Source organism: Lissotriton vulgaris, chromosome 1_1, assembly GCF_964263255.1.
Source record: "Lissotriton vulgaris chromosome 1_1, aLisVul1.2, whole genome shotgun sequence".
NCBI classification, from domain to species: domain Eukaryota; kingdom Metazoa; phylum Chordata; class Amphibia; order Caudata; family Salamandridae; genus Lissotriton; species Lissotriton vulgaris.
The window spans coordinates 951273099-951294475 of NC_141685.1; the positions used below are offsets into that span (position 1 = coordinate 951273099).

At 50.7% G+C, this 21377-nt stretch overlaps 1 protein-coding gene across 8 annotated transcripts in view; it reads right to left on the bottom strand.

Annotated features, from left to right (window-relative positions):
• Positions 1-1266: 1266 nt before the first annotated feature.
• Positions 1267-21377, bottom strand: part of BAZ2A (bromodomain adjacent to zinc finger domain 2A) — a 1275716-nt gene continuing 1255605 nt past the window's right edge. For all 8 annotated transcript variants that reach the window (XM_086959424.1, XM_086959462.1, XM_086959400.1 and 5 more), the window contains one exon: positions 1267-7088. In XM_086959424.1, the coding sequence (XP_086815550.1) occupies positions 6920-7088 (169 nt within the window). In that variant the 3' untranslated portion in view covers positions 1267-6919. The remainder of the gene's footprint in view (positions 7089-21377) is intronic.

The window sequence follows — 21377 nt, forward strand, 5'->3', positions numbered from 1 at the left end:
TTAGCCCTATCAAATGTCCAGGGGGGCTGCCAATGCAATGCAGTACCGTTTGTGCCATTCACATTTCACGCACTAGCCTCCCCCACCACTTTGCCCGAGTAAATTGGTGCCAAGCGCCATTCTTCCCTCTTCCTGTAGCACCTGCCGGCATCGGACTAGGTTATGGCTCCATGCCATTTTATGGCCTGCTGCACTGGTCTGGGGTCTTCGTACAATCACACACCTTTGAGACAGATCCTTGGGGGGTTTGGTGGAAGGGGGGTAGTGGTGGGGAATCCACTGACACGCAATGGTTGAGCTGGCCACAAAATAGGAGCATGTTTCTTGGGTGGTGGAGGTAACACAAGGGATGGAAGTAAATGAGCAAAAAAAGAGGAGCTGGTCGGGGTGGTGGGGTTTGGGACCCACACAAGGGAGAGGGACAAAGAGGCAAGCATATGGACGACAGCAACATAGAAGGAGAGGGGAAAGAAGCACATGGGTGAGCGAGTAATACGGACAGAGGGAGAGAAGCACACAAGGGAGACAGCTGACAAACACATGCACTCTCATGGACTCGCGAATGAAAAAGAAAAAAGTAGTTCCCTAAAATTGAGCAGTGGAAGGACACAAGTAAAGTGGATATGCTCCAGGGGAATGAGAAACAGATGGAAAAGTGAAGTCATCGATTACGCAAGCAAATGAGAGTGATAAAGCCTACCAGTGGTAAGCAATGGGCGGGCTTTAAACCTAATCTAATAGTGTGGTAAACTGACAATAGGTCTTTAGGAAGTCTCAAAATAAAACGCATTGGTAAAACCTAGAGGTCAGCATTTGCCTTTTAAAGGCAAATGCCTTGCCCATGTTTGTTTGAGGAGGGACAGCCTGGAAAACGTAGCAGCTAATATGGAATCGGTAGATAACAGAAAAAAATAAAGTGGAGTAGTAAAGCATGTATTTCGTCACAAGACGCAGAAAGACACCAAAAAAATGAAGATAAAAAAAAAAAAAAAGAATCTCAGCCTGGAGCACAGATCGCGAAGTTAGGGGGGGTGGGGGGGGGGGGGGGGGGGGGGGTGGGGGGGAGGAGAATAGAGCTCCACCTGAGTGGTTAGAGTATGAGCCCTAAAAAGTGTAGAGACTACAGCTAGTGTTCAGACATTTTCAGTGCTATTCAGTGCTTTATTATACGCTGTAAAATAAAGCTAGAAACACATTTTTCTAGCCTGCACAGCAATGGTCCAGCGGTTACTCATGACTCTCCATCCCAGAAAATAGACAAGACACTTTTTTTTTAACAAAGTTGTTTCTGTTTATTTAACTGCCAAAGCACAGCCTACTGGTGCACTTTGGGGACAACACCTTTATTGACAAACTTCTGTGAACTTATTATTTGTAACTTTTTTTGTAAAAGGAGATTGGTCCTAAAAATATAGAAAGCAAATTTTAATACACCAAAAAGAACAAAAAAACTACGTTTTATCAAAAATTCAAACACACAAGGTACAGTGACAAAATTAAATGGCGAATTTTGTAATCCAGTGTAGGACAGTATCAATAGGGGGGGGTCGTCGGTGGCAGGAACGAGAGGGGGATTGTAACTATCTGAACCCTTTGATTATACTGCCTATGTCCAATTTCTGCATCCCCAAAGGCTGCATCCCTTCATCTCCAGTGCCATAGCCTAGAAGAGGGAACTCTGAATTAAATGCTCAAAGGCCTGCTGATTTTTTTAATGTGTAATAACAAAGACAAGCCTGAATAAACAGAGTATTTCAGAGTCAATCCATCAGCCTTTCGGGGGCAGAAACCACCTTAAGGAGAAGGAACATATACTAAAGGTGGTTGGGGCAGACTGAATAGAGAAAATAAAATACATCTTCAGTATCAGTAATATCACAGCCTAATGGTAAGCTAAACGTGAAGAGCAAGAGGCCCCCACTCATGGGTGGACTTGCCTATTCATCTTTCACCCATCTATCCAGTCTGATTTGACCTACATAGAGCAAGAGGGGAGCAAGCAAAGTTACCTCATTTAACTGGTACCCATAATACTGTCAACAACACATTTACGAGTCCAGTAATAAATAAATCAGGACTGGAAGGGTCTGTTCATCATGAAGCTTAACTACCTCGATACTGTTCTGGAAGGATTTTGAAAATAAAAGGAAATTTAAAATCCTTATGATTTGAAGACTTGATAACACATATTCTTACCACTGGAAACACAACTTAAATATTGTGACATTGCCGCACCTGTCTTTTCAAATCTTTTGGAAAGTTGAAGGCCAATTAATACATAAACAATTCTAACCAAACAACACATACAAATATGACAACAAATTCTGGCTCTCAAGATCCCATACCAAAAGAGAGTATATAAATCTTGCCCTATTTTTCCAAAGCACTCTGCTTTATGTGACACAGTTTACTATCTAGTGCAACCATAAGCAAAACAAAAATAAAACTCCCACAGAGCGCTAAGAAGAGTTTGAATATCAGCCATAGCCTCCGAATGGCACCATTCGATGTGGTCTGCTCGAGAGCCAGGATGGCTGAACAGGTACGCAGAAGGTCCGAAAATGAAGGATGCTAGAGCTGTGAATTCATATGTTTACAGACTTTGTCACATCCATATCTAAGATCATTTGGGAAGCTGAACTATGCTGAAGTGAGCAGTCCCACAAATACAAAGCCCTAGAGATGAGACTTATGGAGCAATGGTACACGATCATCTCTCCTTGTGTTCCATCAGGGAACTAAACGAGCAAAACAAGGACATACAGCAAACCCAAAAGAAATCAAGTCATAAAAACCAGCAACACTTTAGAAGTAAAGACCATCTTTTCAGAACACCACAAGAAAGGATAATAACACACAAAACACATTTTCTAACATTTGTGACACCGTTTTTTTTTTTTACATAAAATATAAATATTTATGCATATTATAAAGTCAAGTCATTTTCTCTTTAAACTATTTCTGTTAAAAAGGACAAAAAAATTGAGGTTATATATATATTTATATAAAAGGCTACTCAAACGAGAAAACACTTAGGACTGATACCTTGGAAAGGGAGGCGACAACACAGTTTCAGAGGATCCTTACAACTCCACTGAGTATTAATACACACCATCAGCCCACCCCACCCGGATTGATTATTCAGTGCGCTTCCGGTGAACTGAGAAGAAATGGAGGACAAAAGGTAATGTCTAGATTCTAATTTCCTAATGCAGAGCTAGTTTTGGCCACAGCATTCCAGTGAGATGCAATGGAGCTGCTGTGTTCAAGACTCGCTCGGCATATGATGATTGCAGACATGGTTCTCTCTTGCCCAGAGTGCCTGACCACTTCTGCAGCACCCATAGATGTCACGGAGTTTCACCATCCAGGTGATGCGATTTACACCCTTGTTCGTCAGTTAAGGTGGTGAAGTAATGGAGAAAACAAGGAACCATAATGACGTAAAAGGTTTGCAAGAAGGTGAAAACACAAACTAAAATGATTGGTAAAGCCATGCTACAGGGCACCATTACCCTTTGCACCAATGTACCATCAATGTTCTTCAATGTTCTGTCTCCGCAGGGCTAATAGACACTGGATTACATGCAGAACATGATGCAGACCACTCCATGCATTCTGAATGCGCTGTTGTGGGTGCAGAACAGGTTTTAGTGGACTTACCTTAAAAAATAAATAAATAAAAAATAAAATCTCTCAGAAATACACAGGGGATTGTCACGCTCAGTTTGTAAATATGACTTTAAAGACTATTCTTTATCTAGAATTGGCTATGAAACAGCACACACACATAAGTGAGGGCCACTCAGCGGGCATCATCAGTCAAGAAAGGGTAAAAACAGGGAAACAACAATGCAGCGTAGCTCTCTATTTTACATTAATGATGGACGCTGGGATTTCTCATCTCTTTGTAATCAAAAATCAAAGACAGGCTTTTCAGACTCTGAAAATGCAGAATAAATAGAGGGGACCTTATCTGCAGCACCATCAATGTGAGATCCAAATGGAGCCCTCTCCACTTAGCATGTCTAGGGCTGCTTCCGAAGTTCGTCGAGCTAATAAGTGGTATTTTCCCTCTCCCCACCCCTCCATGTCAATAGAGTGCTGTTATTGGCTGATGAAGACCAGTCACCCCCCCCCCCCCCAAATAAATAAATAAATAACACCCAACAAAGAAAGGCATCCGCCAGCAGAGCGGTTTAGAGATTTTTCAAAACAACTTGCATACACCTTATATTTAGAGAACTAACAGGGTTTGTTTGCACGGGTGTGTAGGCCAATGAAGCACTGGAATGCAGATAACACTTTTCAGCATGAGCGCCGACTCCCATTTGGTGTCTGGTATCCTCCATTTCATGCAGAATCGGTTCCCTAATCAACATGGTGATTGAGTAGGACAGGTTCTTATCCAAAATCAGTAGCAATGTAGACAGACACAATGACATTCTTGCAAGAGTCACCGCATTTAAGCGATCCAAGACCAGCGCTATCTCTTCATATAAGAGACTACTCAAAAATATTACCATTCTTAGGAACTGGGTGATTGATTATTACGTAAAAAAATAGAACTGAACATTTTGTACCTGTAACCATGTACACCCTTCCAAGATGGCTAGTTGGCTTTCTAACTCGGATAATTTTATGTTTGCAGTGAGAGAAAAGCTACCCTAACGGGCAGAAATCTTGAACGAACTCAGGAATTAAAATGACTATACGTTAAGCCAGAAGGCCAATCTGTTTAATGAAGTCTGTTCGATGCCCTACCTCCTCCTCCTACTCATCTTCAGCCCAATTTACTATTTCAATTTTGAGCATGCCTTATGGACACTGTCTGGCATCTTCGTTTTGTACTACAGAAACGTGAACTGTGCCTCCAAGTGAAAAGTTGCTGGAAGTTGAAAAGTCGAATTAAGCAAACTCAGCAGTTTTCGCACTTAGGAACGCGTGGGGCAGTAGACAAAATAATAAAGTTAAATACCAACTTCAAGAGGCAGAGCTTTTGGCAGCATTGTGTTAGGTTATGGTTCTCAAACTCAGAATAATTTCCAAGAACTTCAGCAGTGCTGTACCAAAGTTCTCCACCTTTGTGTTGGCAAGTTATGGAACTGCTTTTCATGGCTGTGAAGAAGCAAAAGAAAGAGAACAAATCTGGAGTCTATTGTGCTGGAAAAAGAGGAGGGGAAAGAGGCTGGACCAAAGCCAGTACTACGCTGACAACATTGGCCTTTTTCCAGCTGAAACAATTCCAGAATTCGCCAATACTAACCAGTCTGAGAGAGTCGAAATCTACAGAGGCCCAAGTCTAGCTGTAATATGTATTATTTGTGCTCTTTGCTGAAGATAAACACGTTTCCAAAATGAAGTCGTAAGAATATGGAACTCCAGCAAAGAAAGGAAACTGAAGAGGTAAGAGGAATGTTCAGGTGAGCTTTTCCAGCTGGACTATTTGTATTAACACATGGTACTGGAATGCGCTCTGCCGGGTAAGGTGGACTGCCCAAAAAAGCCTCCTTTTTTGCTGAGGTCCCAGAACTGAATGCACTCTGACTACTGCACTACTGCACTATGGTAGTTAGAACAGTTGACACGTTCTCAGCGTTCTAGTTATCCCTTTTACTGACCCGTTATGCATTCCTTAACGCAGTTTTGTGTTAAACATTAAAACTCACATGAAGTAAACACTGCCCTCCATCAGAGGCTGAAATCAGATCAATGGAGCGATGCCCCAGCAATAGTGGACTGTGTCTTCACTCCAGGAGGCGAATGGCACACACGCTGACACTACTTCAAAAACTGGATGTCAGACTTGCAATTCTAAAATCACCTAGATGCCAGTCAGTGGCTTCTACCAAAAAAAGCTAGATTTTCGGGTGTGACATCACTACACGTACCGAAGACCAGACACTGAAATTACGCCAGGGACCAGACAGACATCTCTGCAAGAACCGGACATCACAGCTGACAGTCTGATATCACAGCAAGAACTGAACATTCGTGTAGCACTTATGTCCCCATGTAACTCTTGTATATCTAATTTTTGAATAACAAAAAAAAGTATGCTTCATTCAAAATAAAGTACAATACCACAAAAAACAGTTAAGATGAAGAACACAATGGAAGGCACATTTTAAAGTTGGCCTATATTGGCCGGCTAAGGAAAAATGATACACTAAACAGAGCCAAGCTCACCAGAAAGCAGATGGATTGAAAAGTTTTCAACTCCAAGAAGTTCTGGACCCGTCACCAGAAAAGTGGCCACTAGTAATACAAGATACCTTCTGAGAAGCATAGAACAACAAGTTGGACTAGGCGCAGCATGTATAACTGCTATCCTGAGAAAAGGGAAACAAAAGACAAGCAGCTGAGGTATGCGGTGCGAAGAACCGCAGAGAAACGCATATCAGGCAGTTTGGAAATGTCGCCTGGCTAGTTCTTTGTCAGAAACCCTCAAAACCCGGCGTTACTGGCCATGAACTTAACAGAGCTGAGTATGAAGTTGTCTCTTTGTTGTTTTGTCATTATCAGTTTTTTCCCCAACACATTCACTATCAACTATTGCTATTTTAAATATTCCCAGCTATTTTTTTCATTTAAAAATAAAACAAGAACGTGAAAACCATTTTTAGGTTTACAGGCCACAAAAAAAGTTTTCTTCGTTTAGTTTGTTGGACAGGAGCCATCAGGTGGATAAGGCCTAATATACAAGACATTCCTTAAGCTTTCACCCACTTCAGAAGTGCATGTGCCCTCCATTTGGGGTTTCAGCAACTGCGCATAACTTCTTTTTAGAATAAATGAAGCCAAGGTGCATGTGTGCCCTCAGGCAGAGTTCGCAGTCGGCAACCTGCCAGTCAAGGCTCAACATCCAAAAGGTGTCCATTCCAGTGTCAGGATGAGCTTCCACCTTGCCCCTGGCTTCTCATGCATTCTCCTGCAATTTCCCACGATAGAACTCCTCCCATCGGCTCTCATAAAAATTCTTCATGACTAGCCCAGCTCTGCCCACCTCCGAGTCATCTTCGTTGAACATCTGGCAGTTGCTGAAGACCAGCATGGCGTCTGCAGCAAACTCCTCACAGCAGGTATACCTGTGGACAGAATATGAAGATATTATGTAAGGGTCACAGATGAGGGAGCTTAAGGGAGAATGAACATGGACAGATGACATCACATTCGGACAGGAACGACATACATTAAATCCTGCAATCCTATTAGACAAGGCACCTACACCAAGCGGAGAGTGAGAAGCGGAGGCTATATTATTAATAATAAAAACAAAAGAAAAATCGTTCAGCACACTGCTCCAAAGAGTTGAAAAAAACGGTTTGAAACTATTGGATGGGACTCCAAATCTGCATCTGAAGGCTGTAGAAACAAGCATTTGCAATGCAATAGGTCTCGCGTTAGGAAAGTGTGAGCTATTGGTATTGTAAATGACATTTTTTTAAATATGTTGGCTTTGAAAATATATAAATTAATAGCATTGATATTCACAAAGCCAATAGCTTACACTTTCCTAATGCGAGTCCTATTGGCTATGGCAATGCTTGTTGGTAGCAAGCAAGGACAGGGCTGTTGTGGTGCTGAGTAGTGCTGTTGTGGTGCTGAGTGATGCTGTTGTGGTGCTGAGTGATGCTGTTGTGGTGCTGAGTGATGATGTGGGTGGGCTGAGTGATGTGGTGGTGTATTAGAGGGACGTGGTGGTTTCTGTGAGTGATGTGGTGGTGTCTGTGAGTGATGTGGTGGTGTCTGTGAGTGATGTGGTGGTGTCTGTGAGTGATGTGGTGGTGTCCCTGAGTGATGTGGTGGTGTCCCCGAGTGATGTGGTGGTGTCCCTGAGTGATGTGGTGGTGTCCCCGAGTGATGTGGTGGTGTCCCCGAGTGATGTGGTGGTGTCCCCGAGTGATGTGGTGGTGTCCCCGAGTGATGTGGTGGTGTCCCCGAGTGATGTGGTGGTGTCCCCGAGTGATGTGGTGGTGTCCCCGAGTGATGTGGTGGTGTCCCCGAGTGATGTGGTGGTGTCTCCGAGTGATGTGGTGGTGTCTCCGAGTGATGTGGTGGTGTCTCCGAGTGATGTGGTGGTGTCTCCGAGTGATGTGGTGGTGTCTCCGAGTGATGTGGTGGTGTCTCCGAGTGATGTGGTGGTGTCTCCGAGTGATGTGGTGGTGTCTCCGAGTGATGTGGTGGTGTCTCCGAGTGATGTGGTGGTGTCTCCGAGTGATGTGGTGGTGTCTCCGAGTGATGTGGTGGTGTCCGCGAGCGATGTGGTGGTGTCCCTGAGCGATGTGGTGGTGTCCCTGAGCGATGTGGTGGTGTCCCTGAGTGATGTGGTGTTGGGAGGTGTGCAGCAGTGTGAAGCGTGCAGCAGTGTGTGGCGTGCAGCAGTGAGTGGCGTGCAGCAGTGTGAGGCGTGCAGCAGTGTGAGTCAAGCGGCAGTGTGCAGCATGCAGCAATGTGAGTAATGCAGTGTGTGGCGTGCAGCAGTGTGAGTAATGCAGCAGTGTGAGGATTGCAGCAGTGTGCAGCGTGCAGCAGTGCGTGGCGTGCAGCAGTGCGCGGCGTGCAGCAGTGCGCGGCGTGCAGCAGTGCGCGGCGTGCAGCAGTGTGAAGCGTGCAGCAGTGTGAAGCGTGCAGCAGTGTGAAGCATGCAGCACTGAGTAATGCAGCAGTGTGAGTAATGCAGCAGTGTGAGTAATGCAGCAGTGTGAGTAATGCAGCAGTGTGAGTAATGCAGCAGTGTGAGTAATGCAGCAGTGTGAGTAATGCAGCAGTGTGAGTAATGCAGCAGTGTGAGTAATGCAGCAGTGTGTGGCGTGCAGCAGTGCGAGGCGTGCAGCAGTGCGAGGCGTGCAGCAGTGCGAGACGTGCAGCAGTGCGAGACGTGCAGCAGTGCGAGACGTGCAGCAGTGCGTGGCGTGCAGCAGTGCGTGGCGTGCAGCAGTGCGTGGCGTGCAGCAGTGCGTGGCGTGCAGCAGTGCGTGGCGTGCAGCAGTGTGTCATGCAGCAGTGTGAGTAATGCAGCAGTGTGCAGCAGTGTGATGCGTGCAGCAGTGTGGGGCGTGCAGCAGTGTGGGGCGTGCAGCAGTGTGGGGCGCGCAGCAGTGTGGGGCGCGCAGCAGTGTGGGGCGCGCAGCAGTGTGAGGCGCGCAGCAGTGTGAGGCGTGCAGCAGTGTGAGGCGTGCAGCAGTGTGAGGCGTGCAGCAGTGCGAGGTGTGCAAGCAGTGTGAGGTGTGCAAGCAGTGTGAGGTGTGCAAGCAGTGAGAGGTGTGCAGCAGTGAGTAACGCAGCAGTGTGAGGCATGCAGCAGTGTGTGGCGTGCAGCAGTGTGAGGCGTGCAGCAGTGTGAGGCGTGCAGCAGTGTGCAGCAGTGTGAGGCGTGCAGCAGTGTGCAGCAGTGTGAGGCGTGCAGCAGTGTGAGGCGTGCAGCAGTGTGAGACGTGCAGCAGTGTGAGGTGTGCAGCAGTGTGAGGCGTGCAGCAGTCGAAAAGGCATTCCCCAGAGATCCCTTTTGGGGACGCCAGCTTGCGAAGTGTTGGCATTTGGCGTTCTGGTTGGTAGCGAAAAGGTCCAGGTGAGGGGTGCCCCGTTGGGAAAAAAATGCAGTTGAGAGTCCGTTGATTCAACTCCCATTTGTGGCACATTGTTTGTTGTCTGCTTAGTGAGTCGGCGAGAACATTGTCGGTTCCTGGGACGTACTCTGCCCGAAGGGAAATGTTGTGATGAAGCAACCAGTTCCAGATTTTTTGTGACTCGTGAGAGAGTGTCAGAGAACGAGTCCTCCCTGTTTATTTAGATAGTGCATTGTGGTGGTATTGTCCGTCCACACAAGCACTAGAGAATTTTTGATCCTTGGAAGGAATGACAGAAGAGCTAGATAGACAGCTCGAGGAGATTTATGTGAAGTTTCGGCTGGGAATGGGACCACTATCCGCTGATCTGGAGTTCTTGGAGGAAAGCTCCCCAACCTTCCAGGGACGCATCTGTTGTGATGGTATGCGGAGAAGCTGGAAGCAAGAAAGGCAAGCCTTGAGAGAGGTTCTGAGGGCGAATCCACCACCTTAGAGCCTTGACTATCTGAGGGGTCACTCGGATGACATCGTCGAATGACCCCGTACATTGGACCCATTGAGCCGATAGCGCCTCTTGAAGAGGGCGCATGTGGAGGCGACACTGCGGAACCAGTAGAATGCAGGAAGACATCATCCCGAACAGGGATTTGAAAAGGCGCACTGTGAGACATTTTGGATCTTATGCGATTTACCAAGGAAAGAAGTCTGTCGCACAAGTTACTACTTGTGTAACGATATATCTGTAAGAGACAATAGTTAGTGATAGATTCCTTACCTAAGAATATCCCCAGGCGTCAGACTGGATCCGGAAACTTTTGCGTAGCAGTACCCTTGCGCGTCGGTAGGCGTCGTCTGCGGCTCCGCTTCCGTCGTCGGCGCCGTGATGATGTCGTCGGAGTACTTAGACGCCGCCTCCGCGTGCTGACGTCAGTTCTTAGACACAGCTTTTCCGCGCCAGAAGCGCAGAGCCATGCCAAAAACCAACACTGGTGCCATGAAACTAGGGCCCTGAAAGGGGATGACCTTAACCCTAGATATCGGTTCGCAGAACGGGGAGGATGGGTGGGTCGGTAAGGAATCTATCACTAACTAATGTCTCTTACAGATATATCGTTACACAAGTAGTAACTTGTGCATCTGAAAGAGACACGTTAGTGATAGATTCCTTACCTTAGAATAGATACCCCAGTAATACCAACCCCGTGGTGGTGGGTCTGTGAACCAATAATCACACCAGAAAGTCCTGGAGGACAGAACGGCCAAAGTAGCCATCCCTCCGGACTTGACTGTCCAGGCAATAATGTCGCACAAACGTGTGCAGCGAGGCCCACGTAGCCGCCTGGCAAATGTCCTGCAAGGGCACACCTCGGTCCAAGGCAGTTGTAGTGGCTGTTGCTCGAGTGGAATGAGCCCTCAGCCCAACAGAGGGTTCCTTCTTAGCCAAGCAGTAACACGCCTGGATGCACAAGATGATCCACCGGGAGATGGTCCGCTTGTGCACCGCTTTCCCTTTCTTAGCGCCCGCGTATCCAACAAAGAGTTGATCATCCACCCGGAACTGTTGTGTGCGATTCAAATAAAATGAGAGCGCACGTTTTGGGTCCAGACGGTGGAGCTTCTCTTCCTCTCTCGAGGGGTGCGGAGGCGGAAAGAAGGTGGGCAAGGTGATGGATTGTCCAATGTGGAAGGCCGGGACTACCTTGGGTAGGAAGGAGGGCCTCGTTCTTAACACAACCTTGTCCGGATGGACTGAAAGGAAAGGAGGCTTACTAGATAGAGCCTGGAGCTCACTCACTCTCCTGGCAGAGGTGATGGCTACCAGGAAGGCAGTCTTCAAAGAGAGAAGACGAAGAGGACAGTTATGAAGTGGCTCAAAGGGAGCGCACATCAGAAACGTAAGAACCAGGTTCAAGTCCCACTGAGGCATCACGAAGGGAACAGGAGGGAACGTATGAGTGATGCCCTTCAGGAATCGATTAACGATACGGGATTTGAACAAAGAAGGTTGATCAGGCAGCCTCAGAAAGGCTGAAAGAGCTGAGAGATAGCCCTTAAAAGTGCCCAGAGCAGAGCCCTGCTGGGCAAGAGAGAGAAGAAAGAGGAGAACCTCAGAAAGAGGGGCATTAAGGGGATCCACAGCCTTTGCTGTGCACCATGCCACAAATCTATTCCACCTGCAGGAGTATACCGACTTTGTGGAGGGACGCCTGGATGCCAGAATGATGCTACAGACTTCAGGAGCCAAGTCAAATGGCCTCAACTGTCGCCGCTCAATCTCCAAGCATGGAGGTGGAGACTGGACAGGTTCGGGTGGAGGACCGTCCCCTGCTGCTGCGACAGAAGGTCCTCCTGAAGAGGCAGACGAACCGGGGGATCGACTGACATACTGAGTAGCTTGGGATACCAGTACCTTCGTGCCCAGTCCGGAGCCACAAGGATGACTTGTGCCCGGTCGCGCTTGATCTTCTTCAGCACTCTGGGCAGAAGTGGTATAGGCGGAAAGGCGTACAACAGACCGCAACTCCACTCACGACGAAAAGGGTCTCCGAGCGAGTGCCGCCTTGGAAATTCCAACGCGCAGAACTGATGACATTGCGCATTCTCTTCGGTGGCGAATAGATCTAACCAAGGCTCTCCCCACTGCTGAAAGAGACCTTGCGCCACGTCCGAGTTCAGACGCCATTCGTGATCCATCATGCACCGGTGGCTGAGTTCGTCCGTCCTGGCGTTCAGAGAACCTGCCAGGTGTTGAACCATCAGAGTTACGCCCTGATGTTCCAGCCATTGCCAGAGGCGCAGAGCCTCCTGGCAGAGGGTCCACGACCCCACCCCGCCCTGTTTGTTGCAGTACCACATGGCGGTGGTGTTGTCCGTGAACACCTGCACTACACTCCCTGACAGACAGACGGGAGGAATGCCTTCAGTGCTAGACGAATCGCCCGCAGCTCCAAAAGGTTGATATGGAGCCGGGACTCCGCCGGACACCAGAGGCCTCTGATCTCCGCCTCTCCCATGTGGCCTCCCCAGCCCTGGAGGGACGCGTCCGTCACAACTATGTGCTCCGGTTGGGGAAGGGAGAGGGATCTGCCGTTGACCCAATCGCGGTCCGTGAGCCATCACTGCAGCTATCTCGCAGTGCCCACCTAGATCAGGACATGGTCGGACAGGTTGCCCTGATGCTGGGCCCACTGAAACTTCAGGTCCCACTGCAGAGCCCGCATCCGCCACCGTGCGTGATGCACCAGAAGGATGCAGGAGGCCATCAGCCCCAGAAGCCGCAGCGTCAACCGGACCGAAACCCGGGATAAAGGCCGGAAGATTGGAATCAGAGCCTGTATATCCCGAACCTGCTGTTCGGGCGGGTAAACCCGAAACTGCGCAGAGTCGAGAACTGCTCCGATGAAAAGGAGCTTCTGAGAGGGACACAGGTGTGACTTCGGCACATTGATGGAGAACCCCAGCTGGTGCAGGAGATCCGCCGTAGTCTGGAGGTGGCTGACGACTGTCTGGGGCGAGCCCGCCTCCAACAACCAGTCGTCGAGGTAGCGGAAGACTGAGACCCCCAACCTGCGCAGATGAGCTGCGACCACCGCCATCACCTTCGTGAACCCCCGTGGGGCGCACGGTAAACTGAAAGTGCTCGTGGCGTACCGTGAACCGCAGGTAACGCCGATGGGCCGGCAGGACCGGGATGTGGAAATACGCGTCTTGCAAGTCCAACGCTACCATCCAGTCTCCTGGGTCTAGGGCAGCTAAGACCTGAGCCAGAGTCATCATTTTGAACTATTCCTTCCGGAGGAAGCCGTTGACGTTCCGCAGATCCAAGTTAGGGCGTAGGCCCCCTTTGCCCTTCTTGGGTACCAGAAAGTAGAGGGAGTAACAACCACGTCCTACTTCTGGCCCAGGAACACGCTCGATGGCCCCCTTGGCCAAGAGGGCCGAAACGTCCTCCTGCAGGGGCCGCAAGTGATCCCCCGATACGCGGTGGTGTTGCGGTGGCATGGCTTGAGGAGTCGTCTCGAAGGGGAGGGAGTAGCCCCTCCGGACGATCTACAGCACCCACCTGTCCGAAGTGACAGTGCGCCAGTGAGAGTGGTGATGGCGAACCCTGCCTCCCACTGGCGTCACATGGGCCGAAAAGCACGGACTAGGAGGGTTTAGAGGCGGATGCTGCGGGGGAAGGTGTGGACTGACCTCGCCTGTTTCCCCAACCGCCTCCACGGCGGTTTCCACAGCCGCCGCCGCGCTGGATGGTAGTCTGCGGCGAGTGGCTGGCGGCACGTGTGGGGACACCCTTCCTTGGCCACGAAAGGAGCGAAAGGCACCCGTTTGCTGGCGCGGGGCCGAGAGGCCCAAGGACTTGGCCGTAGCCCTGGAGTCCTTAAAGCGCTTAAGCGCGTGGTCTGCCTTGTCGCCAAAGAGGCGACGGCCATCGAACGGCATGTCCATCAGAGTGTTCTGGACATCTGCCGAAAAATTGGAGGATCTCAGCCAGGCGTGGCGTCTCACCGCCACCGTCGTAGCCATCGCTCTGCCTAGCGAGTCGGTGGTATCCAGCCCACACCTGATCGAATACTTGGCTGCATCCCGGCCCTCCACAAGGGCTTGGCCGAGTGTGGCCCGTACCTCCAACGGGCACTCTGGCAGCACCTCCGCCACCGTCTCCCACAGAGAGTGGGTGTAGCGGCCCAAGAGACATGCGGTGTTGGAAGTCCGCAGTCTCAAACTAAGGGAGGAGAATATCTTTTTACCATAATTCTCATACCTCTTGGATTCCCTGTCCGGCGGAGCCATCGGGAATGCGGTCTGGGAATTAGAGGCCTGGATGACCAGACTCTCGGGGGTGGGGTGGGAGGACAGGAAACATGGGTCGCCCGGAGCCAGGCGGTGGCGTCTGGCCACGTTCCTATCTACGGGCGAACCCGTAGCGGGCCTGGACCAAGTGCCCAAAAGAACGTCGGTCAAGGCCTCATTTTTTTTTTGAAAATTTCTTTTTCTTTATTTGCAAAATAAGGTCACTGCATAATTTACAATCTATCGTTTAGTGTATCTCCGCATCGTGACATACATCTTAGAATGCAATTCAACATTAACATTTTCCATTTTCTGTGAGTAGTAACATCCCTTAACTCCCAAACACCCTCCCCCTATCCCTCCCTCTCCCAGCACTTACTCAATCCACAAATCAGTACTATGGTGGTTTTGTTTCAATTTCTATGTTACAGTAGGCATCTGACAGGGGTACCGGTCCCCATGTTTATATCATACAGTTACAACATTTGGTTTCTTGTAGGTCTGCATCTCGGTTCCCGGGTATGGTTGGACGTGTGCACGTTGTTTCCCTATAACTGTCAATAGACTCGTACTAGTCCCCCTGGTCTTGTACGCCTTGTTCTAACGCTAGAAGTAGAGCATTCCATTCCATTGAGATGGGATGTTTCCTGAAGCCTCTGCGTTCCTCCCTGCATAGTTCCTGTCCCTCAGCTTTGCGCCATCTGATCACCTCCCCACTCCAGGTCTCTAATTCCGGCGGCCTGGCCGATTTCCACCTCATCGCCACCGTCCTCTTCGCTAGTAACAGTGCCAAATCTACAAATCTGGATTCCACACTTCTCTTTTTCTCTTTGTAGCCTATCCCCAGCATGCAATAAGAAGCGGATGTGCAGGGTCTACCTGGTGCTATGTCATTCAAAATGTGGTGTATCGTACCCCAATAGTGTCCCAGCTTAGGACAATCCCAAAACATGTGCATCATACCTACATCCTCCAGCTGGGACAATTATCAGCCGCTGCCGGGAACATTGTATGTATCTTGTGGGGAGGCAAATACGCCCTATGTACAATCATCAATTGTATAAATTTAAACCTAGGGTTTCGGGACACTTTCCTTGGCAGTCTCAGTACCACCCCCCCATTCCTTGTCACTCAATTCCCTTCCTATATCCACCTCCCATCGTGACTTCAGGGGTTGGAGGGGGTCAGCCCTGCCCTCTCGTATTCCAGTAGTCAGCCATTTTGTCAGGTGACTACCCGTTCCCATGAGGTACTGCATAGTGATCAATGTGTGGGTGTCGGGCTCCGCTCCACCCTCCAGCCAGTGGGTGCCTATGTAATGAGTCAATTGTGCATGTTGCAGAAAGAGTGCCCTCGGCGTTTGATGGAGCCTGGCGAATTCCTCGTATGGCAGTAGCCTGTTATCCGAGAAAAAATCCCCGATTTGCGCTACTCCCGCTTCCTGCCACACCTGCAGTCTTCGTTCCGTCATTGTGCCTGTCCCCAGTGGGATGCCCAACAGTGGTATCGATGGTGCAGAACTCGAACGTCTATTGGTATACCTGATCGCTCTCTTCCAGTATGTATGAGCCAGTTTAAGTAGGGGTGGAGTCGTTGCCGGTGCTCTGGCCCCTGGTAGTAACAACCGATGTATAACCCCCCGGTTCCTATCACCCTCCGTCATGTTCAGCTCTTGTAAGTTGCGGCCTGCTACCAATATGCTAGCCATTGCAGTTGGCACGCAATGCCATAAGCGAACAAATCAGGCACTCCCAAGCCGCCCTTATCCTTTGGAAGTTGTAGTTTGGCCATGCTTATGCGTCTTCTGCCCTTCCCCCATACTAGTTTGATTAGTAGAGTATTTAGCTTCTTAAAAAAGGGCATAGGGATTGAAATTGGTAAATTCGTAAAGAAATACAACAAACGCGGCAGCACCACCATCTTTGAGATAGCCACTCTTCCTGCCACTGCAGAATTACACCTGTGTAGTTAGGTTAGTCAGGGCTCGTCCCAGATTACCGTCCATCAAGTCCTGTGATTGTCGGTATATCTGGATACCCAGGTACTTAAAGGTCACGGGTGCCACCTGGAAACAGTGCGGCGGAAAATGGATGTGTTCCCGCTACCGGGCCCCGGAAGCCAAACCTGTATGACTGTCTCGTTGATGGCGAGGCCCGACAACTCACGAAAGTCTTCAAAAATCTGCGGCAGTGGTGTCACTGGGTTATTCATGTCTCTTAGGAACAGCAGTATGTCGTCAGCGTACGCCGATATGACATGATGAGTGTTAAGCCTATTTATCCCCACTGCGGTCGCAGCTGATCGCACTTTCAGCAGTAAGGGCTCCAGGGCGACTATGAACAGCAAGGGCGAGAGTAGGCATCCCTGCCGCGTACCTCTCGCTACCTCAATCCGATCAGAGATACATTTGTTGGTTCGAACCCGTGCCGTGGGTTTCCGGTATAGCAGGGACACCCAGGCTATAAATCCGGCTGGCAACCCGAATTTGGTCATGACTGCAAACATGTAGTCCCATCTGAGTGTATCAAATGCCTGTCGTAGGTCCAGTGAGATACAACCCTCGGTGTCACTCCCCCCTGCATCCGGAGACATTAGTTCACTGAGTCTTCGCAAATTTAGAGCCATACTCCTACCCGGTACAAACCCACATTGATAGGGGTGTACCATTTCCGGGATGTGCTGGGATAGACGCACCGCTAGTATCTTACTGAGAATTTTGGAGTCAGTGTTCAGAAGCGACAGCGGTCTGTAGTTGTCTAGGCGCAGAGCGTCCTTCCCTGGTTTCAAAAGGGAAACAATCAGGGCCTGCAGTGTCGTGTCAGGCAGGCGGCCTCTCTTCAATGCCTCGCTGTATAACTCGTGAAGGCGGGGGGCCAGTAGGTCTATGTATGTCAAGTAAAATTCCGCCGGGAGCCCGTCTGTCCCGGGTGCCTTGTTTCTCGGCAGAGCCCGAATGGCCATTCTAATTTCTGCAATCGTAATGGGTTTCGCTAGTTCCGCGCTGTGTGCTGCACTTAGCTGAGGAACACATATGTCGGAGAAGAATTCCTAAAAACGCCTGTTCCGAGAGTGGAGCGTGTGGCCCATACAAAGTAGCATAATAATGCCAGAATATCGTGTTAATCTCCCGCTGTTCCTGGATCAATTCCCCAGAGGTATCCTGTATCTCCATGATAGGGGTGGCTGCCGGCGCGTCCCTAGTCAGACGCGCCAAAAGCGCACCCGCTCTATCCGCCTGTGTGTGCTGTTGTGTGGTGTACTCCCTATGGTCTAGTACTCTTAGTTCTTCCAGGAGTTCCGCATACTATATATTAGCCTCTTGTAGTTGCGTGAGGGCGCCGCCCGTGCCTGCGGCCTCGTTTTCCAGAGCCGCTAGACTGTCCTCTACCTCCCGCAACCTTACCAGTACCTGGTGTTTGACGCCTACTTTGATGCCCATGGCCACTCCGCGAATGGTAGCCTTGAAGGCGTCCCATTCGACCTGTCTGGAACTTGCCGTGCCCGTATTCTCGGTGAAGTAGTGTGTGGTGGCGTCTGACCGAGTCTTCGTGGAGCTACGACGGCAAACAAGATGGCTGCTTAGGCTCCCGGCTCCTCTGACCTCCGTATCCCGCCGCAAGATCCTGCACAATGCACAAGTTACTACTTGTGTAACGATATATCTGTAAGAGACATTAGTTAGTGATAGATTCCTTACCTTAGAATATCCCCAGGCGTCAGACTGGATCCGGAAAGTTTTGCGTAGCAGTACCCTTGCGCGTCGGTAGGCGTCGTCTGCGGCTCCGCGTCCGCCGTCGGCGTCGTGGGCGCCGTGATGACGTCGTCGGAGTACTTAGACGCCGCCTCCACGTGCTGACGTCAGTTCTTAGCCACAGCTTTTCCGCGCCAGAAGCGCAGAGCCATGACAAAAACCGACACTGGTGCCAAGAAACTAGGGCCCTGAAAGGGGATGACCTTAACCCTAGATATCGGTTCGCAGAACGGGGAGGATGGGTGTGTCGGTAAGGAATCTATCACTAACTAATGTCTCTTACAGATATATCGTTACACAAGTAGTAACTTGTGCATCTGAAAGAGACACGTTAGTGATAGATTCCTTACCTTAGAATATATACCCCAGCAATACCATCCCCGTGGCGGTGGGTCTGCGAACCAATATTCACACCAGAAAGTCCTGGAGGACGGAACGGCCGAAGTAGCCATCCCTCCGGACTTGACTGTCCAGGCAGTAGTGCCTCGCAAACGTGTGCAACGAAGCCCACGTAGCAGCCTGGCAAATGTCCTGCAAGGGCACACCTCGGCCCAAGGCAGTTGTAGTGGCCGTGGCTCGAGTGGAATGAACCCGCAGCCCAACAGGTGGTTCCTTCTTTGCCAAGGAGTAACACGCCTGGATGCACATGATAATCCATCGAGAAATGGTCCTCTTGTGCACCGCTTTCCCTTTCTTAGCGCCCGCGTACCCAACAAAGAGTTGATCATCCACCCGGAACTGGCGTGTGCGATCCAGATAGAACGAGAGCGCACGTTTTGGGTCCAGACGGTGGAGCCTCTCCTCCTCTCTCGAGGGGTGCGGAGGCGGAAAGAAGGTGGGCAATGTGATGGACTGCCCCATGTGGAAGGCCGTGACCACCTTAGGCAAGAAGGAGGGCCTAGTCCTCAAAACAACCTTGTCCGGATGGACTGAAAGGAAAGGAGGCTTACAAGAGAGGGCCTGGAGCTCACTCACTCTCCTGGCAGAGGTGATGGCTACCAGGAAGGCAGTCTTCAAAGAAAGAAGGCGAAGTGGACAGTTATGAAGTGGCTCAAAGGGAGCGCACATCAGAAATGTTAGAACCAGGTTCAAGTCCCACTGAGGCATCACGAAAGGAACAGGAGGAAAGGTATGAGTGATGCCTTTCAGAAATCTGTTTACTATAGGGGACTTGAACAAAGAGGGTTGGTCAGGCAGCCTCAGAAAGGCTGAAAGAGCCGAAAGATAGCCCTTGATAGTGCCCAGAGCAGAGCCCTGCTGGGCAAGAGAAAGAAGGAAGAGAAGAATCTCAGAGAGAGGGGCATTGAGAGGATCCATAGCCTTTGCTGTGCACCATGCCACAAATCTGTTCCACCTGCAGGCGTATACCGTTTTCGTGGAGGGACGCCTGGCTGCCAGAATGATGTTGCAAACTTCAGGAGGCAAGTCAAATGGCCTCAACTGTCGCCGCTCAATCTCCATGCATGGAGGTGGAGACTGGACAGGTTCGGGTGGAGGACCGTCCCCTGCTGCTGCGACAGAAGGTCCTCCTGAAGAGGCAGACGAACCGGGGGATCGACTGACATACTGAGTAGCTCGGGATACCAGTACCTTCGTGCCCAGTCCGGAGCCACAAGGATGACTTGTGCCCGGTCGCGCTTGATCTTCTTCAGCACTCTGGGCAGAAGAGGTATAGGCGGAAAGGCGTACAACAGACCGCAGCTCCACTCGTGACAAAAAGCGTCTCCGAGCGAGTGCCGCCTTGGAAATTCCAACGCGCAGAACTGATGACATTGCGCGTTCTCTTCGGTGGCGAATAGATCTAACCAAGGCTCTCCCCAACGCAGAAAGAGGCCTTGCGCCACGTCCGAGTTCAGACGCCATTCGTGATCCATCGAGCACCGACGGCTGAGTTCGTCTGCCCTGGCGTTCAGAGAACCTGCCAGGTGTTGAACCATCAGAGTCACGCCCTGATGTTCCAGCCATTGCCAGAGGCGCAGAGCCTCCTGGCATAGGGTCCACGACCCCACACCACCCTGTTTGTTGCAGTACCACATGGCGGTGGTGTTGTCCGTGAACACCTGCACTGCACTCCCTCGGACAGACGGGAGGAATGCTTTCAGTGCCAGACGAATCGCCCGCAGCTCCAACAGATTGATATGGAGCCGGGACTCCGCCGGAGACCAGAGTCCTCTGATCTCCGCCTCTCCCAAGTGGCCACCCCAGCCCTGGAGGGACGCGTCCGTCACAACTACGTGCTCCGGTTGGGGAAGGGAGAGGGATCTGCCGTTGACCCAATCGCGGTCCGTGAGCCACCACTGCAGTGCCCTCCGAGATCAGGACATGGTCGGACAGGTTGCCCCGGTGCTGGGCCCACTGAAACTTCAGGTCCCACTGCAGAGCCCGCATCCGCCATCGTGCGTGATGCACCAGAAGGATGCAGGAGGCCATCAGCCCCAGAAGCCTCAGCGTCAACCTGACCGAAACCCGGGATAACGGCCCGAAGATCGGAATCAGGGCCTGTATATCCCGAACCCGCTGTTCGGGCGGATAAACCCGAAACTGCGCCGAGTCGAGAACCGCTCTGATGAAAAGGAGCTTCTGAGAGGGGCACAGGTGTGACTTCGGCACATTGATGGAAAATCCCAGCCGGTGCAGGAGATCCGCCGTAGTCTGGAGGTGGTTGACGACTGCCTGGGGCGAGCCCGCCTTCAACAACCAGTCGTCTAGGTAGGGGAAGACTGAAACCCCTATCCTGCGCAGGTGAGCTGCGACCACCGCCATCACCTTCGTGAACACCCGTGGGGCGCTGGTAAGGCCGAAGGGGAGCACGGTAAACTGAAAGTGCTCGAGGCCTACCGTGAACCGCATGTAACGCCGGTGGGCCAGCAGGACGGGGATGTGGAAATACGCATCCTGCAAGTCCAACGCTACCATCCAGCCTCCTGGGTCTAGGGCAGCCAAGACCTGAGCCAGTGTCAGCATTTTGAACTTCTCCTTCCGGAGGAAGCCGTTGACGTTCCTCAGATCCAAGATAGGGCGTAGGCCCCCTTTGCCCTTCTTGGGTACCAGGAAGTAGTGGGAGTAGCAACCACGACCTACTTCTGGCCCAGGAACGCGCTCGATGGCCCCCTTGGCCAAGAGGGCCGAAACTTCCTCCTGCAGGAGCCGCAAATGATCCCCCGATACGCGGTGGTGTTGCGGTGGCATGGCTTGAGGGGTCGTCTCGAAGGGGAGGGAGTAGCCCCTTCGGACGATCTGCAGCACCCACCTGTCCGAAGTGA